The sequence below is a fragment of the Phaethon aethereus genome, assembly GCF_964289735.1.
Source record: "Phaethon aethereus genome assembly, chromosome: 12".
Taxonomy (NCBI): domain Eukaryota; kingdom Metazoa; phylum Chordata; class Aves; order Phaethontiformes; family Phaethontidae; genus Phaethon; species Phaethon aethereus.
Window position 1 is genome coordinate 16,375,633 of NC_138588.1, and position 23,138 is coordinate 16,398,770.

Sequence of the window (23,138 nt, forward strand, 5' to 3'; positions counted from 1 at the left end):
CTGACTGTGTTAGTGTCATGTATGGTTCTCTTCCGCTTTGTTAGTTTTACTAGACTTATTAAAAGTGCTCATTTCTGGTGGTATTGTTTTCCAAATGGCCACAGAGAGTTCAGTTCTTCATGGAATAACAAAAATTCAGGTAGCTACGTCTCATTTTAACAAGTTTAATTTTTCCAGTTTTATAAACCTTAGATTCTCCAGATATGTCCCAGTGAGATTGTATCTGCCAGGCACAGCTTTGTCATCTCAGTGTACTGCAGTCAATATCTGCTTTTCAGATATATCTGCTTTTCAAAGTCTCATCAAGCGAAGGCTTAGCTACTTGGTACATGCCCAACTGAAGCACCGCATTTCAAAAAACAATTAGAAGCACAGTGTAGAAAAACACATATGCTCCTTTTTCAGAAAAAAGAATTTCATATTTGAGTCTGAGTACCTCTTGATATTTTTTTAAGAATGTGTCTTATGAAAGGCAAAGTCACATGGCAGTGAAACCTAGGATCCTTGATTACTTGTGTCCTTTTGAAAGTTTTATTTCTGCAAATTACCAGAAACAGCAGCAAGGTCTTAGAAGCAACCCTCTGGTGTTTAACTGCCCTCTGCTCTACAGGAATAGAACAGCATCTAGGCTAGGAGGCTAAGAATTTTATTTCTAGCCATTATTTTCCACTTTACAAGTAATTTGTGTGGCATGGATATCTCTACATCCTAAATTTGACTACTTCTTTGAGTTTCATCATGTAGCCCTTATTAATTTTAAGTCAAAGCAATTACTAGTCTATGTCTAATATATAAATCTGTTGCAGGACTTTAAGTCTGGTTTTCTAAGGAAATGAGACTTATGCACGTGTGTGCGTGCACACCTGTGTGAATATATGTTTGTGTACGATCTTTCTTGCTGCCCCTTTCAGTACCCTCTGAATCCATTTCTGCCACATGCAGCAGTGCAATTAGTAGAGATCTCAGCAGTACCAGTTTCTTACAAAAGTCATGAATAGAGGCAGCCAAGATGCGGTGGGAGAACAATTAGTGCTCCAGCTGGAAGAGAAGCTGCAACACTAACTCAGAGAATCCAGCCATGAGCTGTGAAGCTGGAGAGCGGCTTCCATTAGTTCAACTGCCTTAGAATCGAATTGCCTTTTCAAAGTGCTAGAATCCATTCATGCTACATACATAATATTTAGACTTTTCTGCTTAAGAGTTCAAATTAAATAGTTGCAAAAATTTTCAACACTGTGAGCCTTCTGCTCACCACAGGAAAAAGTGCAACTGCAGATGGGCAAGTAATTATTTGGATTTAGTTTTTTCTTGTCTGCATATTTCACAGACCAGTCCGGGTATGTTTTAAATGTAATTTATTCAAACACGTAAGAGGAAAAACGCAAAGTAACAATGACTGAAATAGTGATTGCTTTATTTTAGCTTCTGAGATACAAAATTTGCATCAGAAGAGATCAAATATTAAAGTCCTCTTTTTTAAAAATACTATTTCAATACAGGTTTTCCTGCTGGAAAAATGTACCATTTATTATACTTCATTTTCTGCTAGAATTATGAATATTTCACTTTCTCCCCATCTCAGATTCTTACTGTATTTTTCTAATGCTGTTTTAGAAGGTGATTAGAAAATTATGAGATACTAAACCACCAACAGGCAAAGAGACATCAGAGACTTGTCATGGTCAAGTCATCCTAGAGACAACACAGGTTTTTAGATCAAAGAAAGCACAGGCTGCAGCAAAAAACCAGACCCTGAGGCTCGTGCGAACTCCTCTGCCCTGCCCCAGAGTGGCTAGCACTCTATTTGCCTCATGTGCCAACCCGTCCCCACAAAGTGACTGTTTGGAAACTGCAAACACGACAACAAAATACAGTAGCCTGTGTCTCATTGTGCTCATCCCCTGCACAAATGAAAGCCCAAGAAAGGAGTCTATGACTGTAATCAGAGCCAACAGCCATCAGACATAAAGTCAACACAGCAGTTCCTGAAATAATTTCAAGATGCAAAGATCATTCACTGCTAGTACCTGCTGAGCAATTTAATCTAGGCACCAAATTCAATAACTATGACAATTTCTCAAATAACTAGGTCCTGAACTTTAATGGAGATATAGATCAGAATCTGCAATACCTTTCCACAAAAAGCTGCAATAGTAAATGGGAACTGTGAAATAGGGTGCAATACTATATAGGTATATATCCATTGCAATCTAAACGTCTTTCGTAGAGTGATTTAAATCAGCAAACTTAGTACACTTTTCATAGGAAAGAGTCTTTATTTCATCATCTAAATATTTGAAAATAGGTTGTTTCCCATCTACAAGTTCTTAAAATTTTAATGCCTAGTAAATTCCTCAGTCATAGTGCCAGATGTAGTTGTGATACTCGTTGGCAGTAGGTGCCAGTTCATAATTTGAAGCGGTCTCCAAGTAACATCATGATTCTTTTTGAGAGACGTGGAAGAATGGCACACCAGTGCCAGTGGTCCTGGCCAGCACCACTACACTGACACCTGTAATAGGGTTTCTTTTTTTTTGCCGAACCCTGTTTGTGGATTCTGAAGTAGATAATGAAGGCTGGAGCTACATTAAACAGCCTTAGGTATGACACATAGTAATAACCTTCACCCATGCAAAGGGGTAGGATGAGACACTGGAGTATCCATCTCCTCAGTATTCATTAGCTGCTGTTAATGTAGACAGCAAGAGAATGGATTTCCCTGTACAGTTGCTCAAGAAGTTTTTAAAAAGTGCTTAATTTCCAAATGGAAATCAATAGAGCCAAGGCACTGTAATGAATGTAGTGGGAAAGGTGAGCAGCGAGGATGAGGTGGCTCCCTTTCACTTACACTTGTTAATCAGGAGCAAATCCAATAGTATCAGGCCAGTTACTTTGAGGCCACAGAAAACTGGTGACAGGAGAAAAGCTGTCAAGTATTTTTGGGGAAATAATCCTTTTATGAAGAACAGATTCATCTCAGATATTCTTCAGCCAGTCAAAGAGCATATAACCCATTTTGTTTCTTCCCTATTCTAGTGCTGATGAAAGATTTGATGCTACATTTCACACTAATGTTTTAGTCAATTCTTCAGGACATTGCCAATATCTGCCACCAGGTAGGCTGTTTTCATGTCATAAATTTCAAGAACTCAGACTACTTATGTATGGTGTGGTTTCAAATTTGACATCAATTCTTTGACATTTTATTTATCTAGCTAGCTTCCTCTGATCAATTTAAGCCTAGATGTACCATGAATTACATTAACACTTTTGTATGAAAACAACCATACAAGATATATTTTCTTTATTGCGATTATGTAAATTCTGCTGTCATAATGCACTATTTCAGAAGTGTGGAAGTATAAAAGAAGGTAAAAAATAAAAGCCCCCACTATTAAAAGATACTGTTTCTTAAAACCATGCTAATGCCTCTTAATAAAAATTTGTTTCATTAATTTAGCTGTTTCTTCTATTAATATGTTAACTTTGCAATAACATGCTTAGTAACATCTTGGATGTATTTTCTATTTGAAATGATTCACTGGATGCTTCATCAAAACAACTTTTAGTCTGAAGGGAAAGTAGTCTGTGTTTGATATTTATTTGATATCAGAAATATATCACTGACTCTCTGGATGTATAGCAGTGGAGTATTGTTTCTGTTCCCAAACTCAATCAGCATAACTCTTAGAATTAACTCCTCCTAGAATCTGAATCTTAGCAACTACAGCAATAGAGCCAAGTGCTTTCCAGACAAACTAGTTTTTCCATCTAAGATCTCCAGAGGATTTCAGGGGTTTGCCTGTTGCTCTTTTGATTTAAGATGTTCCATTTGCTGGGGGGTTTTAAATTCAATTCTGAAAGCTGCTAAATGACAGGGCCTGACTCAAGTGAAAAATAAGAAGCTAGTTTTCCTGAATAAGTCAAGATCATGGAAATCTAATAAGACAGCAAATAATCTTTCAGGATTTCTTATTCTATTCAGTAAAAGAAGTAGGAGAAACAGATTGCATATTCTGCTTCATTTCTTTCTGAAATACAGTTCTAGAAATCTGAGCTCTTCTCTAAATATTCTCCCACTATGTGCCAAAAGGGAAATGTAGCTCAAAAAATAGTTTATAACATCAATTCATTAATGGTGCAGTTGTTTCCTTTTTCTATGACTGACTTCTGCTTTTTACATGTCACTATACAACTGGGATTAAACATGCTTTACAAGTGAAAAACAGAGGGCACAATGTAGAACAAGGTCTGTTTACAAAATGTACATGAAATTATGTGGAACAGCATTTAAATTAAGTGACCTTGTTCAAAATCCAATCTAGGCATATTTAAAAGCTCATGCTACATCGATGTGCGCTGGTTTCCATTTGACGTTCAGAAGTGCAACCTGAAGTTTGGATCCTGGACTTATGGAGGCTGGTCCTTGGACTTACAAATGCAAGAAGCAGATATATCTGGCTATATTTCAAATGGAGAGTGGGATTTAGTAGGTAAGCTCTTGATTTCTTATTTACACTGTGAACTTGCAGCCTTGTCTCTATTGCTGAAATGGATTAAATAATGATTGGGAAATGAAACTAGTAAATGACCTAGACAGTGGCATTTGAAACTCTGAGCACAGCTGTAAGATGAAAATCAACATAAAAAAGTAGGCGACAAAATTGCTGCTTCAGTTCAGTAAGTATCTTTTATCTGATTTTCCTTTATTATCTGACAAAAATGACTTAATTGGGAATTAAGCTTAAAAAGGTAGTTTTGCCTATAGTAAAACTACAGCTACATTTATCCTTTTTTACATTAATTTCTGGTTTTCTTCCTTTTCCTTCCTACACAGGAGTTCCTGGGAAGAGAACAGAGAGTTTTTATGAATGTTGTAAAGAACCCTACCCAGATGTAACATTCACAGTAACTATGAGACGTAGGACTCTCTATTACGGACTCAATCTTCTTATTCCTTGTGTACTGATATCGGCGCTTGCTTTGTTAGTTTTCCTGCTTCCAGCAGACTCGGGAGAAAAGATCTCACTAGGTAAATCCTTAACAGGATATTGCAAATATGACCAACCCAAAAGAAGTTGTCCATTTTAAAGTTTTTTAAACAGTCTTAATAGGCAAGGAGGAATATTGTATGCCCTATTCTGGCGCGTGCACTATATTTACTGTTTGGTGCTGAAGCTGTGTGATGGTTAACCCTTGCTCTCAGCTTAGGATACACTGAAGTTGTGAAATGGAGAAATTCCAGTGAACCAAGCAGAAGCATGACAATTCCTGACTACCTTCCTTAAGAAGCAGGGTTTCATCTTTTTGACATTTAATTGCTGAAGAAAAATCCCACATTCACTGAGCAAAGCTTAAGTTTACAAATGTGCATTTAAACACTTTAACACGGAATTCTTAATATTTCCTTTTAATAGTGAGTTGTATCAAGAGCCTAAGGTGCCTTCTCATAAAGACAGATTCTCAATGCCACTATTCTAATTTTTATAATGTATTTTAACTAAAATATTGGTTTATGAAACAAATCTGATGACTTTAAGTACTTGAACCTTAAGATGGAGGTTAAATATGTATTGAAACTTTTTGCCAAATACAAAATTGCAAATGAGCTGGCTTCTATTAAGTGAATATAACTGTTGAAAGGTAGAAACAAAATTAACATTTCTCCAGAACATGGTTTAATCGAGTAGTAGCCTCCCTAATCAAGAAGGCCCTCTCATATTTTAAGATGAATTCTTTGTTCCTAAATCCTTTTCCACCTGACAATGATTCCTTACTGTTTAAGACTAGTCCTCAGAAAAGAGCTAGGCCTTGTTCCAGAAAGATGGGAACTCATCACCGAGCAACAGAAGTCAAAGTCAAAAAATAACAGTCAAGGCTGCTTGGGTATAGCCACATGCAGAACCCAACAGCTAATATCAAAAGATATCAAAGTCTGTCCAAGACAGCAAATCTGTTTTTTCAGGAATATTATGCATTACACCACCTGTAACTTCCGCACCAATTGAACAAGTGTCATATGCTCAAATACTCAAAATCACACAATATTTTTACAGCAAACAAGCAGCAAGAATCACTTTCATCTACCTCAGCTAATTAGCAAATGGTGATAAAAGCTGAACACAAGGATCTAAACATATGTACGTCTGTGCAAGCATTGGTACCAGTTTGGCAGCACTGTTACCCTGAACTTGAGGTCATACAAGGAAGGATAGGAGTGCCACTAACGTGCTGGTGCAGGGGTAACAGTGGGACTGCATCTGGCAAAAGAGCACTTCTTCAGATTCATTTTCTGCTTCTTACTGCCTTGTAACTGCAAACTACTGATCTAATTTCATACTTTATCTTTCAGGTATAACAGTTTTATTGTCTCTCACTGTCTTCATGTTACTTGTGGCTGAAATTATGCCAGCAACATCTGATTCTGTGCCCTTAATCGGTAAACTACAGCTTTTATTCACTTTTATTTTTTGTCAAATGAGGTGCAGTGACTTTGCATGAAGGCCAGCAGTAAGGCAAATTACCACTTGTACAATGGCCTACTGCAATTGAATTAGAAAAATGCTGCCAACTGATGAGAGGCTCTGGCCAGTGTGATCCTCTATATGATTACTGTGCGCTCTGCCTTGAACAAAATAGAGAACCTATGTGTATTTTTGGGAAAGCCTAAGGGAGTCAGTTTTCCATGAAAGAAGTTGTTGCAGTTTCAACACAAGTGGCCAGACATTAGCAATACAGAGCTAAACATGTAACTTCCCAAACATAAAGAGAAATTTTTGAAAAGAAGTACTAGCCAGTCTCTATAATACTGGTGAAAGAAAAATGAGAGGACAGGTTTTTTCAACATTGCTTAGAAAAGGCAGGTGCTCAGTTCCACAAAGACACTACTAAAGGCTGGCTATCCTCTCAAAATAACAGCTGCTCTTTCTGCTTTTGAGAAATCTTTCACAAATACCTAACGTAGCATGTGTATCACTGCACTGGAAAAAGAACTTAACGCTATGTATGCATGTATATAAATACCCCTTATAACAGCTATAAAGCAATATCAGCCAAAGTATGCTGCTGTAATTATCTGTTTATTTTGCAGCTCAGTATTTTGCCAGCACGATGATTATTGTTGGTCTTTCTGTTGTTGTCACTGTTATTGTTCTACAATACCATCATCATGATCCAGATGGGGGGAAAATGCCCAAATGGGTAAGGTTCGATTTTCATTCATTATCCATTGCATAAATGTCCAGATCAGCGATGTGATAGAGTAGCTAGTGACACGTTTACTTGTTACTGTTAAAAACATATAAATCCTTCCTAAACGTTTTGAAAAGTAGTTTCACCAGAATCGAGATGTCCAGCTACCTTTCATGTGGTTGGCTTCTTAGAGAGAGTGTGTGCGTGCAAGAGCGAGAATGAATATACCTCAATTTGCTTCTGTATACAGAATCTCCTTCACAACAGCTCAAAGCACCTCGGGACTTTGCTAAAATGTAAATATATAAATGAAGGTGATTTTCAAATAAGCTGCAGATGTCAGAAGTGAAACAGGTAGAAGGAAAGAGTAAGGTGCTGACGGAGTTTATAAATGCGTGAAATACACTAGCCTCAAGGTGCAACTGTGCAGCTGCTACATATTTAGCTGCTGTGCATACAGAAATATCAATAGCCTAAAAAGCACTTGTTAAAGATGGCTGTTGAAGTGGAAGTGAAACTTGCTCTGAAAATCCCCATCTATACACCTCTGGTCAAGAACATCTGTAAAGTGCAAAGAGAAATTAAAGTCTGTTTTCTAAGTACATAAGACTTTTTTAATAATATACTTCTGTGAGTGGTTGTTTTTACAGAGAACATTACACTGATATTGGATTACTAAATATTGGTGAGCATCATCAGCTAACCATCCACTCTTCCTGACTTCACCCAGCTCATGGCAGCATCAGGCATTACTGAAAATGGAAAGACCTTTCTCTTTTTTTCTCTGTAGAACAATGAGTTATTATTACCCTTACTAGCCAAAAAGAATTTGCATACAGCAGTGCCCTGCGGACAAGATATAATGAGATGTTCCTGGCCTATTCTGGAGTGGTGACTTTAAAATAAATTTAAATGAAGAGAATAAAAGGTATATATCTTTAGACACGTTTGATGACTTAAAGAGGACAAATGTTTACTACTGAGCCAAACATCCTCAGAAAACAGAATACTTGAGGTTGAGGAGTGAGCTTTAGTGTTGAGAAGCTGGAGTCCATTAAACATTATTTGGACACTGGTGGATGTTGGATCAGGCCCTCAGTTAACAGAATGTTATCCTTCTTGGTGAAGTTTGATAGTGTAAAGAGAGTAACAGGGCAAGGTCTATCTCTGGTTGGGATGTTTGCCTGCATATAATATCTACTCTGAGTGGCTATCCACAGTCAGAATAAGCGGACCAAATCTAATATTAATTACAGTGCAAGATTTGCATATTATAAGAGACAATAATATTTAATTAGTGCTCTGGAAAAGAAACACTGGAATGAGCTCTTAAAATCTGATTGAAATAAATTATAGAAGCTTGCATCTGAACTGGAACGGTCTCTGGCTTGCCTGCACTTTCTGTAAGACTGGATTAAGGCAATGTGGAAAACGATAAAATGATACACACTGATTAAATTTGCAAAATACTTTTTTTTTAAATCGAAGTAATTTTTCCATCTTTTCTCCATGCTATATCCAGATGTTTTCTAAAACCTGCAATCAACTGTTATGAAAACAATGTGAGAACAGAGCCAAAAAACATTGTAAAATGTGGAGCTCAAATCCAGTCCAGTCCAGCATCTGTTTTAGCAGCTCCCTCCAAAGAGTAATGTCATGTGAATTTAATATTAGAGGACAAATATGAGTGAAAGAATTGTAATTTATTTACTACAATCTAAAGCAGTGCTATTAAGACAATTAAAAAGTAACTCTTCTTCAGTAGGTGTTTTTTTTTTTTAAACTCATGGTTTCTTTTAAAGGTGGAAAAGGCTGCCATATCGCTGTTCAAGTGCAAATAAAAATCAACACTACAGAGACTCCCATCAGAGGAAGGGGGACTCCCAATAGTGATAGTCAGCCTGAGGCAATGAACAGCACTGCTAGAATAAGAAAGCAGCCTCAGTGATTGGCAAATTGATAATTTCAAAACTCTGGCACCATTTTCTAGAACTCCTGTGCAGACTAAGCAGAGACCATGGACCAGTCACTCAGCCTGCAAAAATACCAACAGCGCCCAAAAGCAGTGGCTGTGGGAAGAGGTGCTTATTGTCAAATATTTTCTTTCAGACAAGAATCATCCTTCTCAACTGGTGTGCTTGGTTTCTGAGAATGAAAAGACCAGGCGAAGATAAAGTGCGTCCTGCCTGTCAACATAAACAGCGTCGATGTAGCCTATCAAGTGTGGAGATGAACACTGTGAGTGGACAGCAATCCAGTAACGGGAATATGCTCTACATTGGGTTTAGGGGGCTGGAAGGAGTTCACTGCACACCTACCACTGATTCAGGGGTGATCTGTGGGAGGATGACCTGCTCACCAACAGATGAAGAAAACCTGCTACACAGTGGCCACCCCTCTGAAGGTGACCCAGATTTGGCTAAGATCTTGGAAGAGGTCAGGTACATTGCAAACCGATTCAGAGACCAGGATGAAGAGGAAGCCATTTGCAACGAATGGAAGTTTGCAGCCTCTGTAGTGGATCGGCTCTGCTTGATGGCTTTTTCAGTCTTCACAATCATTTGTACAATTGGTATTTTAATGTCAGCACCAAACTTTGTAGAAGCTGTGTCTAAAGATTTTGCTTAACTCCTAACTACTATCTGATTCTCTGAAGTATGATATGTAGCAAATAAGAGTGCATTTTTTGTTTGGTTGGTTGTTTTTCATGAGTATGCTGCTTCTCATTGTCTGCTTTCTTTTCACCCTCTCTGGCCCTGAGTTCTTTTCGGAAGAGTGGCACCATTTCAGAAGGGAAGCCAAGGATTTCTCCCTGGGCTGCCTGTGTGCAGCTCCTCTGAGCACTCTTCCCTGGGAGATGCAAAGTGGCTGCAAGGCCTTTCAGAATGACAGGGTATTGCACCACCGACATTTTTGAACTGTCTATTACAAAGTAACAGGTAGGCAATGCCAGAACTGTCACTTCTTCCAGACTTTGCTATAAGAGTTAGAAGGTGGTCCATCTTAACTATTCGAATGAGTGATCGTAAACACTTATGTTTAGGGAAGGATTAAATCCAAATAGATGGAAGCTCAAACAGCAGAGAGAAAAGGGAGAAATGGGTTGCTTTTCAGTTACTGCTTCTTACTGAGTTGCGGTATGTAGCCCTCCACTCATAACCAGTCAGACCATAATGCCCTCCATGCATTTTACATAGAGCATATGTGACTTCACAGGATTCTGAATTTGCTCGACACAGCAGAAACTTGAAACTTAAGATGACACACCATATAACTTGTCCTTCCATATCTTTCTGGATTTGACCTAGAAGTTTGTCCTGAATTCTTAAACAGGCTTCACAGTAATTTTTGCAGTGTTTACTACTTCTTCCTTGTCCTCAGAAAGACATTCTTTCAACTGATTATCTTTTTAATTATCAAAAAGAAAATGAAGGATTTATGATGCCTTTATCCTCACTTGTTTAAAAAAAAATACACACACTTGTCTCTTTGCTGCTAACCAGATTCCAATGTGGAAAAAGTAACTCTGTGTCTTCTACAGGCTTAAGCGTAAATGAAGAATCTAAAGCAAAAAGAAGCCATAAAATCCTGAGATCAAGCTTTTAATTTAAAAATTAAATGTTTGATCTGTTGTATGCTTAGCCTTTTATAGACCTACTTCTCATGAGTCACTACAACATGTCTCTACAAGAAAATGGCACCTTTTCTGCTCAGTTTATCATCCAAAGAGCACTAATGAATAATGAAGCTTTCTTGGGTCTGATATAAACTATGAACTGTATAAATATGTATTTATATATACACACTGCATATATGTCCAAGGAAAGTTTAAGACAAATTCAAATTCTCTTAAGTCTAGACAGACATTTGCAAAAGCAAAACTAAAAGTTCATCACTTTATGTTATTTCTGATTCCGAAATTCTCCCATCAAAATATGCTCAGTTTTCATGTGACTTTGATGTCTTGATGAAAAGGGCTGAGCTGAGAATACCAGGATCTGAAACCTTGTGTGTACAAAACAGCTCTTGCTAGCACACCAGTATTCCTGACTAGTGATATAAGTGGTAAAAGATGTGGGGGAGGATTACTTTAGCACTGACTGCTTGCTTTATCCTACAGAATCCTGACCTTTTGGCTGAGGTCTCCAGAGGCACAAATGGAGGCCTGTTGTACTGTGTTTTTACTGTGAAATAAAATCAAGGCCTCAGTTCATCTCTTAAGATGGATTAACATAAAGTGTCTGAAATTCTTATTCTCTCTAGGTAACAATTTCCTTGTCTGCACCACTGAAAGCAGGAGAATCAAATTTCATGTAAACCAAGCCCAGGGTCACCGCATGTACAGTCCATCACCTGAGTGAACACCTTGCTCAAGGACCTTCATGCCAGAGAAAAGGGCAGGAGGAGTGAAAGGAAGGCAGGATATTTCTCACAGTTTGTGAATTCTGTCTTCCTGAAGGTTCATTCAGAATCTCACACTGCAAAGACATGAGCAAAGCATTCAAATCCTTCTTGAAAGCTCATGTTGAAACCATGTCTCAGAGTTATCTGTAAAGAAGCTATATTTTCCAGGAACAATTATTAAGAGTTAGCCATGCAATAATTCCTGCAAATAGTTTCTAGTTTGTAGATTGCATATGAATAGGAAACTATGGCTCCAAAATCTGAAATATGAGTTTTGTTCATTTGTGAATAACTACACATATCATGTGGCATGTGCTGCTCTTCTGAGTAATCTTTCTAGACTAGGCTTCCCGATACAAACCTTGATTTGCATTGGTATTTTTTCCTTCTGCAAGTATCTCTAAGTAGCTATGCAGAATGTTCCATTTAATCTTTGTAAAGTTTTGGGGTCCTCTCGGAGAAGAATTTTTCAAGAAGAAATGAATACTTTTGGGCACTACCTTGTAAAATGGGACACAACTATTGCAATCATAATACATGACACATGTAATATAGGAAGCATGAGGGCACCCCTCTTTCCAGCAGAATCCATTTACAGTATCTGTAGAAATCATCTTGCTAAATACAGGAGTTCTTTACAGAAGGACAGAGAAAGCAATTTACAACTTGACAGTAAACTTCATTAGCAATGACAGACATGCCTGCGCTTAAAAACTGGAGCCTGGTATTTGGCCGTTAGTGAAGTCCTGCCAAAGTCTGTAACACTGAGTTTGTAATACTGTCGAAGTCTGTAATACTGTCAGTGAATACCAGGTGTTAGACAGCTGTAAGACACCAGCATCATGCTTACATTACTGCCTTTATCACTGGCAGAATTAATGAAGATGCACCAAGGGGACAAGTAAATCCTAATTTTCCTACTGTTGACACAACCTGTAAACATTTGGCAGTAAGATATTATAAATTTTAAATACAACAGTGACAACTTCTCAGTTATGTTATTTTGCATCTATGAGTTAAATTTTCCTATAACTGAGCTGAGCAAAATGGGTATGTTTCTTGTCAAATTGTGTACGTCAAATATATTTGTGTATGCGCTAAATATTTTGATCTAAATGCTGGAAAAAAATCTTTATTTACAATTCTGGACATAGAGATGGAAATTAAATAGTGTATACAGTATGTGTATATAATATTAAAGACTACATATTGATGGTAAGGATCTGTTAATCTTAAGAGTCCAGAGAGAGGTTCACCACAAGCAAGTGGTTCACCACAACTAAGCGATGGCTTGTCTGACAAATTCAAAAGCTCACTCTAGAGCTCAGCTACCATGTACAATACTACAATGTGAACAATGTATATTACTTTTCCTGTTTTTATATTGAATTGTATTGAATATTTAAAAGACTTTTTAATATTTAAAAAAATTTATTTAGGTGTTAATGCCAAAAAAGTTCCAAACATTGGAAAATTTTAAAAGGTTAGTTTTAAATACAGATAAATTATTTAAACAATGTTTAAAATATTAAATTATTTTATATAGAAATTGATAACACTATGTAAGACTTTTTTTAAAGTTTTTTTTAAATTCTCTTTACATTCTCTCTAGCTGCAGGATGTAATTGCAGTTCACCTGTGACAATTCAACTTTTCACCTTGTTTAACAAGAAAAGAAGGTAAACCAAAGTCCCAGATTTTCTTTCCTTTTGTTATACTATTTTTTACACTAAGAAACCTTGCACAAAGGGCATTAGAAAGAGATGTTAATCTGTCAGGTACTGATTGTCATATATGCAATTCAATACCTTTTCAGTCCAGTACAAATAAAAGATTTAGATCAAGAGACTTTTGATTCTTTCTCATTTTGCTAAGATGGAAATAAACTGAAGTGGTAGAAAACATGAACAGCCATAAAAGAAAGAAAAATGTCTTTAGGTAGATCAATCTGGGATGAAAAAGTTCTCTGATAATTAAAAATACATTCATATCCTCCTAGCAAACCAGTCCCACACCAACCATCAGTCTTAAGTAAACAAAGTTAACTGAGTAGGGCTGAAACACCATGTAAGTTTTGGACTGGCCTCAATGCCAGTATTAATTTACTTCTTGAAGTTTAACACAGAAGATGGAAACAAGAGAGAAAAAACAAATCCATACCAGCTGAATAAACTGTTGTTTTTGCCAGCTGCAAATTTTGTTTGTTGGCTACTGGTGAAAAAATATCTAATCTGCAGAATATCCCCCAGATGGGGAAAAAACACATCAGTGCCGTTTTTTGCAGATGAGCTGCACTGCCCACATGCTGAAACGGCTTCCTGAAAAGCTTTCCATCTTTACAATATCCTGCTGAGCATGTGTCAGTAGTAAAAAAATCAAGAGTTGCTGAACCCAAGACTATTCTCTTATCGCTTCCACAAGCTTGTAAGGAACAACTGATGAAGACCAGTTTGGTCAAGGTCAACACACCAAGTCATACAAGCATGTAGCTGTTTACGGAATCCAATCTGTCTTTGCATAAGAGCTGCCACAGGTCACCATATCAGATATTCAGGTGAGGCTCATGCTGATGGCTGCTCACTCATCCAAGCCAACATGCCTACCCTGTCTTCTGGAGTGCTGAGAAGCGGGACATATTACCTGAGACTTACTGTTATACTTCGACATGGTCAGACAGGTTTAGCTCAACACACATCAGGCAGCTTTCTGGCACTGTATATAAACCTACCATCACCCACACTCCACCTCTGAAGTGTTTGTGAATGGGGATTAAAATGGGACTGCTGTCTGCTACCACGCTCAGGCATCTGGCTGGTTAATATGCAGACTGAAAGCTGCTATGGTTTAGGAGTTCATACATGAGCAGATCCAATGTCATTGCCCTGTGGGTGGCAATGTCCATCAGAACAATGGGTCTTGTGGCTACAGAGAGTAACAGTATCAGCTATCCAGTTTTAAGCCTGTAAGAACAAATCAGAATGTATTTTCCCTTCAACAAAACCTAGCCTAACCTCACAATATTAAAATATCAGTAAATCTTAAAAGGATGTGAACAGAATTGGCACATTACAGCAAATGGAACCTGGTAATCAAACAGGATCTTAACATGAATACGAACACAAATTAAAGCCTTCCACTATTCTACTTTTTTAACATTACTTCTGCTGCTTAAAAGAAAACATTAACATTTATGTACCGTTTATTTGTGCTATTAAGCAATTTGCAGGTGGTGGCATAGAGAGAGAATAAACAACAATCTCTCATACCCCAGTGACCACATTCAAAATTGTGATATATTAACAGAACATGAAAGTATTTAAGTCCAAAACTTAGCATCAGCAATTTATCTATACCCTCACTGTAAAGGTATCACTAGTAAATCACTGAGTTTTCAGAGCTGCAGTGACCTGTCCCTGCAATAAAGCTATACAGGAATAGCAGTTTAAACTCCAAAATAATTTGAACTATCTGCATATTTTTAGCTTAAAAAACCCCGCAAAATCCTACAAAAATTTAACAGCCATGGCATGATATAACGTTACTTTGGAGTATGCGTACATGAGAATAACATCATTAGAGGTTTTCCTCTTAACTAAACAATTCAGGATATAACCCAGTGCCTCAGTGCCCATAAAAGGCAGAGAAATCTTTCTACTGAGTCTAGAAGTCTGGGGTAAGGACCATATTCAGTCCAACAAACCTCACAGTTACCATTTATACATCATTCTGGTTCATGGCAGGCATGCAAATGAATTAAGAATAAGCCAAACACTAAATTTGCTATAGGCTTAGAAACCATAAATCTGCATCCCAGAGCAAGATATATGCACAACATCCATGAGACAATGTTATCTTACCTCTGTGTACACACGGATTACATACAGCTGTGAAACATTTCCATAATATCTTTGTTACTATACAAGAATTCCTGTTTGAGACTGCTTTTGCTGACACAGCACATTTGTTGCTCCCTGTTCTTCCAATTCCTGGCCAAGTGAAACCTAATTAGCAGACTCTTTTGATCAGAAAAAATGTTACAGGACCAACATTCAGGAAGAGTAAGTAAGTTTAATCCTTGACTCCAGAGAGACTGTAGTCACAAAATTTGACATTATCATGCCAACTTGTGCACTGGAAGGAATACGATCCAACTGAATATTCATGCCAACACTGCAGTGCACATATGCCTGTCGGAGTGGAGGAAGCCTTCACAGATGGCAGCAGTGTACTTGCAGGGTGAAGCAGGCTCACCAGTTCCACCATGCGGCCTGAAAAGCGAGTACGTTGTCCTGGTTCTTCTGACTATGTGGGTATAATAAGAACATGCTGTCTTCACTGGTTAGTGCTTAGCTCAGCTTGCAAGGTATGTCTTTCTTTTTATGAGGTAATAATGTAAGAGACTTGGAAGTGATGGGTTGCAATATATAGCCCAATTGTTTTTTTCTTAAGACTATCAGAAACTGGCTTCAACTGGACTAACCTGAAACCAGGTTAATGACATGCACCGTGGTTGTAGTTCCTTCTTCACTAAACCAGTCTTCAAACCTACTGAAGTCAAACTACTGCATCCTCCTCTGCAGTCAAGGTTATCACTCATTCATTATCCTGTCTGCAGTTAGCAAAGACCTGTTGGAACACTGCAAACCCTCCATGTTGTTTATAATTGAAAGTATCTTGCAGTGAAGAGACTAGAAACAAGGACAAACTGCTCAAGTATTGCATCTTTTAAAACAAGCTGTGAAAGGTAAAAAGGGCATATGAAGGACTGGCAGAGAATGGGGGGAGGCAGGTTTGATATAATCATCAACAGAGAGCTGTGACATACATCACTGGTACCAGACCTATACACCAAAGCGCAGACAGCCATAGGAGAGTTTCTCTGGCCACCGGCAGCTGAGCGACAGCCTGTGCTCTTTGAGCCAGATGGGGGCTGAGAGAGGGCAGGTCCACACTGAGTGGGCACTGACAAGTCACAGATGGCCACACTGCAGTTTGTGTCCTTATCGTACATGTGCAGAGCCTCGTTTGTAACAACTGATCTGAACTGAGCTGATCATAGCTTGAAGCCCTCTTGTCCCTTTTATCTAATTCAGAGAACATCTCACTGCCCTCCTCCTATTTCAACATACACATATAAGGTCTGCTTCTTCAGGGAGACAGAGTTAAACCAAAACATACTCAAAGATGTAACAAAACACTTCCAAAATATTCTGGAAAATGTATGCAGAGAAAATGTGGATGTTAGCTCAAAAACTGTATGGCTTCTGCTGCTAAAAACATACTGGAATTCACAGCTTTCCACTAGTTTTTCAGTTGTAGTAATATGCCAGGGCTTTTAGTATGCCAGCTGATAAATGAGATGGGGGCAACAACCTTCTTGCTGAAATTTTGAAACAATCTGTGTGGGTTCATTGGGGTATAAATGAAAACTCCCACAGCCAGCAGAGCTTTTAGCCCTAGCACACTATAGCCTGTCTTTTTTCAAAGCTCACTGTTCATTTGCAATCATTTAATGGATTGTTCTGTGCACCCGACAGAAGCCAACCCATAATGAATGGCACTGCAGAGATCTAAAGCATCCAACCTCAGTTCTGAAAGACTGGATTCATGCCCACTAAATACAGTAATAAAAGCCCATTTATTTTCTCATGCGGTTTCCCTAGTGCACTGGAAAATGTCCTATCTACTTACAGCAACGTAAAACCTGCACAGTGCAAATTCTGAGATTTGCGTCTCCAGACATTGGCTTTATCATATTTTAACAGTAACCCTACATCAGTGTAAATAACAGGAGCGTTAGCCCAATATTATATACAAAACACACCTTCAGTTCGCAACTTCTGGAAGTTCAAAATCTTCTGCTTCTTGCCCCAAAGGCCGCAAGAATAGCGGTATCGTTTTTGTACAGCAGGCAGAGTAATAACAGCAACAGAAAGTTGTTCTGTCAGAGCTAAACAATGTCCGAACCTTTTGCAAAAAAACACGAGCACTTTCGGAATTGCAATACTTGTCAGCTTTGATACATACACCTAATTTAGACCATCTGGGCTCAAAAATAACTTAATTTATTCTGCAGTTCTTTGAGATATTGGAGGTGGCATTTTTCACATCTCAATTTTCTCATTCGTATGCGCTGTGTTTGGTCAAAGCGCTTTCATTACTGACAATTTTCATAAGGGGCCCTCACCTCCAGTGAGGGTTGTGAATGTTTTCTCTTGAATAGAGTCAGTATAGAAACTTCAGCAGTTGTTCCATAATGCTACGGACTGCATAATTGATTTGGAAATTATCTGTGCTAGGGAGCATCATAAGGTTACAGGTACTCCATACTACTTTTCTTCAGACAGTAGCAGAATTGATTTTCCCATTCACTTGACAAAAAATAAAACACTTCAAGAAAGAAACTCTTCCTTCATATTACCTGACACAGACACCTATGCCCCAAGCATATTTTCTTTGCTTAACTTTGGTAGCATGAGTGAATGCAATAGATTATAGCCCAAAGTATAACTATTATTACAGGATTTTTTTATTTTTAAACTGTCCTCGAGCCTAAATGATGAAATCACAAAGTAGCTAGAACCCAGAATACGTGAGAGCACACCAAAGCTAGAAAAGTAGACGTACTTAAAGAATCTGGTGAAGTGAGATGTTTTTTTCATCACAAAAGTAGTTCAAAGGAAACTGTAAGGCAATACATTTTCTGTTCTCACACTGCAGAGAACTCTGTCTGCTATTCTGTGAGAGAGCAGAGCACGAGCTCTTGCTGAGTCAGAAAGCTGCTGAAGATGTGTGACTGTGGAAATGCTGGTCTGCAGGCCGGCAAAGTGAGTCATATTGCCATTTGATAGAAGCCAATAATCTGCGAAAGGAAAAGATTGGCCAGGACTTTAGCAAAGGCAAAACTCTACAGAGAAGTTCAACCCTTTCTCCAAGAGTTGTTCCTCTTTGCCTGTCCAGCTAACAAGACTGTCAATACAGATGAAGAATACTCTATCATAGTTTATTTGGAAAGCTTTATGTACAAAATATCTTTTTTTGATATATATATAAAGGGAAATATGCACATACATACAACTATGCAGAAAAAGGGAATTTTCTAGATAAGGTGTGAGCAAATTTTGTTTACCTGTAATTCACTGGCTGACTGTAAAGTCTAGGGCAAGAACCAGAGCTGAGGCAAATTTAACCATTTAATGTCTGTTACTATATACTACCTAAATATTGAACAAAATCTTTCTCCTTTTTTTTCCCCCCCATTTTGTTCATTTTTCATCTAAACTGTAAAAGCTTTAAGCTTTTCAAATAATTAAATTTTAGGTAATATTTCCAAAGCAGTTTGAATGCCTGAAGAACCTCTGCCCCATTTTCCAAACTGATTTGCACGCTTAGACCTGAAGGGCTCATATTCTCAAAAGCAGCCAAATACTTTTAAGAATTTGGATCAAAAACATTTTTTAAACAGAAGTCTGGTGAACATTCATTTCCACAAGGAAGGTAGGAAAGTCACTACATGAAGCATTACTAAAGAGCTTAGGTGGAAAGAAGCAAAGCTCACACAGTCACCGGTGGTGGTATTAGTGCAAATGTACAACTGTGCTGTGTGATGAACAGAGTCGGGCAGCAGGGTAGTGCCGATTATACACTGATCATTTACCTTCTGACACGAATTCCCCCACTGCAAATGCTGGTGGAGTTGTACCAGAGATACAGGTAAGAATTTTCCCTGTAAATTAAGCTGGTCTTTCAGGATAGCTCAAGAACTTCAATTTGGATGACCCATGCCTCTGAAGAGATAAACCGCATTTATTGTAATTGCAGGTAAGGTTCACAAGACATAAGGAGTTTCATTATTTTCTCTTCATTAGTATTTTTTATCCATTATAAGGAAATAAATTTGAAAAGATCAGGGAACTGAAATGGGGAGGAAACCTCATTACTTATTATTTGAGGTAATGTATCCTAGATCTGCAAATACAAGAAGGATAAGTAGTATTACGTGCCCAATACTGAAATTTGCAAAAAGACTGCAGCCGTTTCCCCTCAATTTCACCAGAATACCCAAACCAAGCAACAAAAACCTTAATAAGCCATATTCTCCCAACAGTCCTGTCACACAATCGTCATTTGTACAGTGTTAGGTTTACGGTTGGACTTGATGATCTTAAGGGTCCTTTCCAACCTAAGTGACTCTGTGATTCTATATATACCTTTTTGGTTCCAGAAGACGATATGCATGCTAAGAGCGTGCCATCTTTCCTGCGTTCAAAAAACACACAGAACCTGTGGCGTTTGGCACCTCTTTGAAACACACAGCTTTTTGCCTCAGCTTTGTCCTGCTACATTTCCACCTTGCTTCTCACTTGATCTTGTCACGTGAGGTCCCAGGACTGAATAAAGGTCAATCCCCAGAGTCATGATACTGACTTTAAATATGGAGTAAAATGAATATGAAGTAGAGCAGAAAGGAAGACTAGCTACTATTTACACAATATACACACATTGTTCAAATTACCCTAAAAAGACTCCAGACTGCTGCAGATGGAGGGGGGGGGGTGGGGAAAAAAAGCTTTGCTTGAGAAAGTTGCTCACTATGAGGTTGCTTATTCTTGGTAGCTGCTCTGAAATGAAGAAAGTCTAAAAACTAGCTCGTCAAGATTATGGTATTTTGCTCTGAAGAACGGGAGAAGAGGGAAATGGGGTGGTGCTCATTGGGGAAGACAAGTGACTTCACAGGGGACATGAAGAGTGACTTGGATGTCCTCAGAAATTAGAAGTACAAGAAGAGCCGACTACGGTGGGGACAACCTGCCCTTAGAAAGACAACAGGACCAGTGCCCTGTATGATGTCTGGAATCTTTTAAGTACTGTATCCATGTAAGTTATAGTTTCTAGTCAAAGTTCAAAAAACTGTGAAAACCGCAAGTTTAACAAAACTGACGTCCAATTATAGGCCAAACGTTGACAAGCGCATGATGGATTTCTAGATCTCAATAGGTTTCCAACTGTTCACCTTAGTAGGAAGGAGAAAGGGAGAAAGATAATGGAGGAGCACATTAAAGATCTGAAAATGAGGGGTTTTAGAAACAGATATGCAACCTCCTGAAAAATTGTATCTGCAAAAATGTTCAGCCAACAACCTCACAACTTGCTTTAGAGTTACAGCTGAGCTTGTGAATAAGGATTGACAGGACTGGCCCATGAAAACAAGCACAACATTTTGGGGAAAAAAATCCCTGAAACTATCAGAAGGTCTTTTTAGTTTTTATTTGCAACATTTGTTTCAATCATTGCCCATATGACTATGCCTAAAAGTCATTTAATAAGTTATTCTTTCTTATTTTACAGAAAAGCTTGTCTAACTTGCAAGGCAAATGGACAGACTGCTGATTCTGCAGAGGCAACAAATCAGTGTCAAGAAAGATTACCTCCTGGAGGATATGCTTAGGAAGCAAAAGCACTACAAGTCTGAGCAACACTTGCTATCAGTGCTTGTGTTGGTGGGTTTTGGGGAAGAAATACATCCTGTCCCTCCTTACAGTCCTGCAGTGAGCACAGACAAGCTCTTCTTCATAGGTGGTAGCAATTCATCCTCTGGCATACCTGGCATACCTCCTCTTCCTCCTGTGGCTTCACAGCAATTGATAGCCTTATATGGCCTAGCACCATTGGCACTTACACACAGACTTTTAAGAAACCCACAAATGGTTCCTGATGGTATTTATTAGCTCTTCATATCTGCTGTGTGAGTTACTGGCATCTATATTTAAAACAGCAGCTGCTGGGCTATCAAACCTCCTACTTTCTTCCTGGGAAAATACTTTTAATCTCTGATGAGAATAGCCTAATAAAATATACTGTATGTACTGATAAAAACAGAGTGTCTACACCATCATACAAAAGAAGAGGATTGAGTTTGACTTCATGTAAGCCGCTTGTAACTCTCAGCACATTTTTTACAGGAAGAGTGAGTAGGAATGCTCCTGCTTCCAGAGCAGAGCTACAGTGTAATACATTTAGCAGAGACCAATTACTGACTGGCTTCCAGATGCTACTGCATTATGAATAGCTATCTTTATAACAGTAATTTATTACTGTGAGCTAAGTTGACATATGCCTGAACAGAAATTTACTCATTCCCAACAAAAAAATGTTGGGGAAACCAGCTGATTTCACCAGGAAGGGATGCACGTTGGGGGTATTTTGAAATACCTCAGAGTAAAAATACAGACTGCGCATTAAAAAATTATGCGATTTTACCATTTCCATGTGGAATACCACACACTGCACAAAAAAGAAACATCACAAGGATGGAACAGTATGGCACAAGTACAGTGTTACTAACCTGAAAATGTCTGTGAACTACGTATGTGAAATATTAGCATCAAGAAGATACTTAAAACATACAGAATAGTTTTTTTTTGTCAACAGATGAATTATTTATAGCATAGAAAAAGTTGCTATTATGCGCATGCAAATTTTATTTGGACATTAACTATTACTTTACTACTCTGCTTAAAATTCTGCCTGCACCTACAGCTGCATTATCCATTTTTACGATTCACAGCTGCCAGCAGCCCTTGTTGGAGTACCACATCTGTGAAGCACTCCTAGTACCGACACAACTGAAATGACAGATTCAGCTTTCAGCTCTCAGAAAAGAACTGCACAACCAAATAGGCAGCATGTAACAAGACATGCCTGGAGCTAGTGTGCTGAAGTTAAGAAGGAGGTTAAAAGAAAGGCTGTGAAAGTACATGAATTTCAAATCAAACAGGCTAAACACTACAGAATGAACCAATCTGCTCCCATAATTCTCTTTTTCCTTATTTTATCATTGTGGGAGTTTTCTTATGACTTGTGCCTTCCAAGAAAATATCAGGGTCCCCTACTAAAACTAACTGTAAAACTCGAATTGTAAAGAACTGTAGAGCAGGATTAAGATGTCAGTGTAGATCTTTGATAAAAAGTTAACCAAAGGACCTCAAACATTAAGACTGAGAGATACCAGCAGGTAAGGGAGACTATTTTCTTCGGTAGGTTGTCATGCTCACTGTGAAACCCCGTGCCCTCAACCAACCCTCCCTCCCACTCCAATAATTATCCCAAATCAACAAGACAGTGATAAATGATTTAGCTTGTGAAGTTGACAGGTCTTCAAAAAAGCCACTATTAGTCCCTCTACAGTTATTTGTTTCACTGCTGTCAGTGACAATTTTCTCTTCTGGCCATTTAACAACTAGTTAAATGGTACCTATGTGACCTGGCAATTTAAAACCTACCGTCATTATTATTTTCGTCATGCAAGAAAAAATATAAAGCGAACATTTCTGAGGTACAAATCTATTCACGTAATTCTATAGTTTACAGAAGCTGTTTACACGATCCTGAACAAGCTTTTTATGTTTTGCAAACTTCTAACATACTCCTTTTGTATCCATGCCTGTTGTATTTACTGCACAGTAATATCTGTATTTTATAACTAGTGAAATGCGAAATTCCTTGGATGTAAAACTCTTTCCCTTCCAAATTTTGTCTTTTCA

The 23,138-nt window shown here is 38.1% G+C and overlaps 1 protein-coding gene across 1 annotated transcript in view; it reads left to right on the top strand.

Moving 5' to 3' along the window:
• Nucleotides 1–9,819, top strand: part of CHRFAM7A (CHRNA7 (exons 5-10) and FAM7A (exons A-E) fusion) — a gene marked incomplete at its 3' end in the record, with an annotated part of 41,157 nt that extends 31,338 nt beyond the window's left edge. The window contains exons 5-10 of the mRNA XM_082005012.1: nucleotides 3,037–3,116; nucleotides 4,326–4,493; nucleotides 4,838–5,032; nucleotides 6,353–6,439; nucleotides 7,091–7,200; nucleotides 9,301–9,819. Coding sequence (XP_081861138.1) covers nucleotides 3,037–3,116; nucleotides 4,326–4,493; nucleotides 4,838–5,032; nucleotides 6,353–6,439; nucleotides 7,091–7,200; nucleotides 9,301–9,819 — 1,159 coding nt within the window. The remainder of the gene's footprint in view (nucleotides 1–3,036; nucleotides 3,117–4,325; nucleotides 4,494–4,837; nucleotides 5,033–6,352; nucleotides 6,440–7,090; nucleotides 7,201–9,300) is intronic.
• Nucleotides 9,820–23,138: the final 13,319 nt, after the last annotated feature.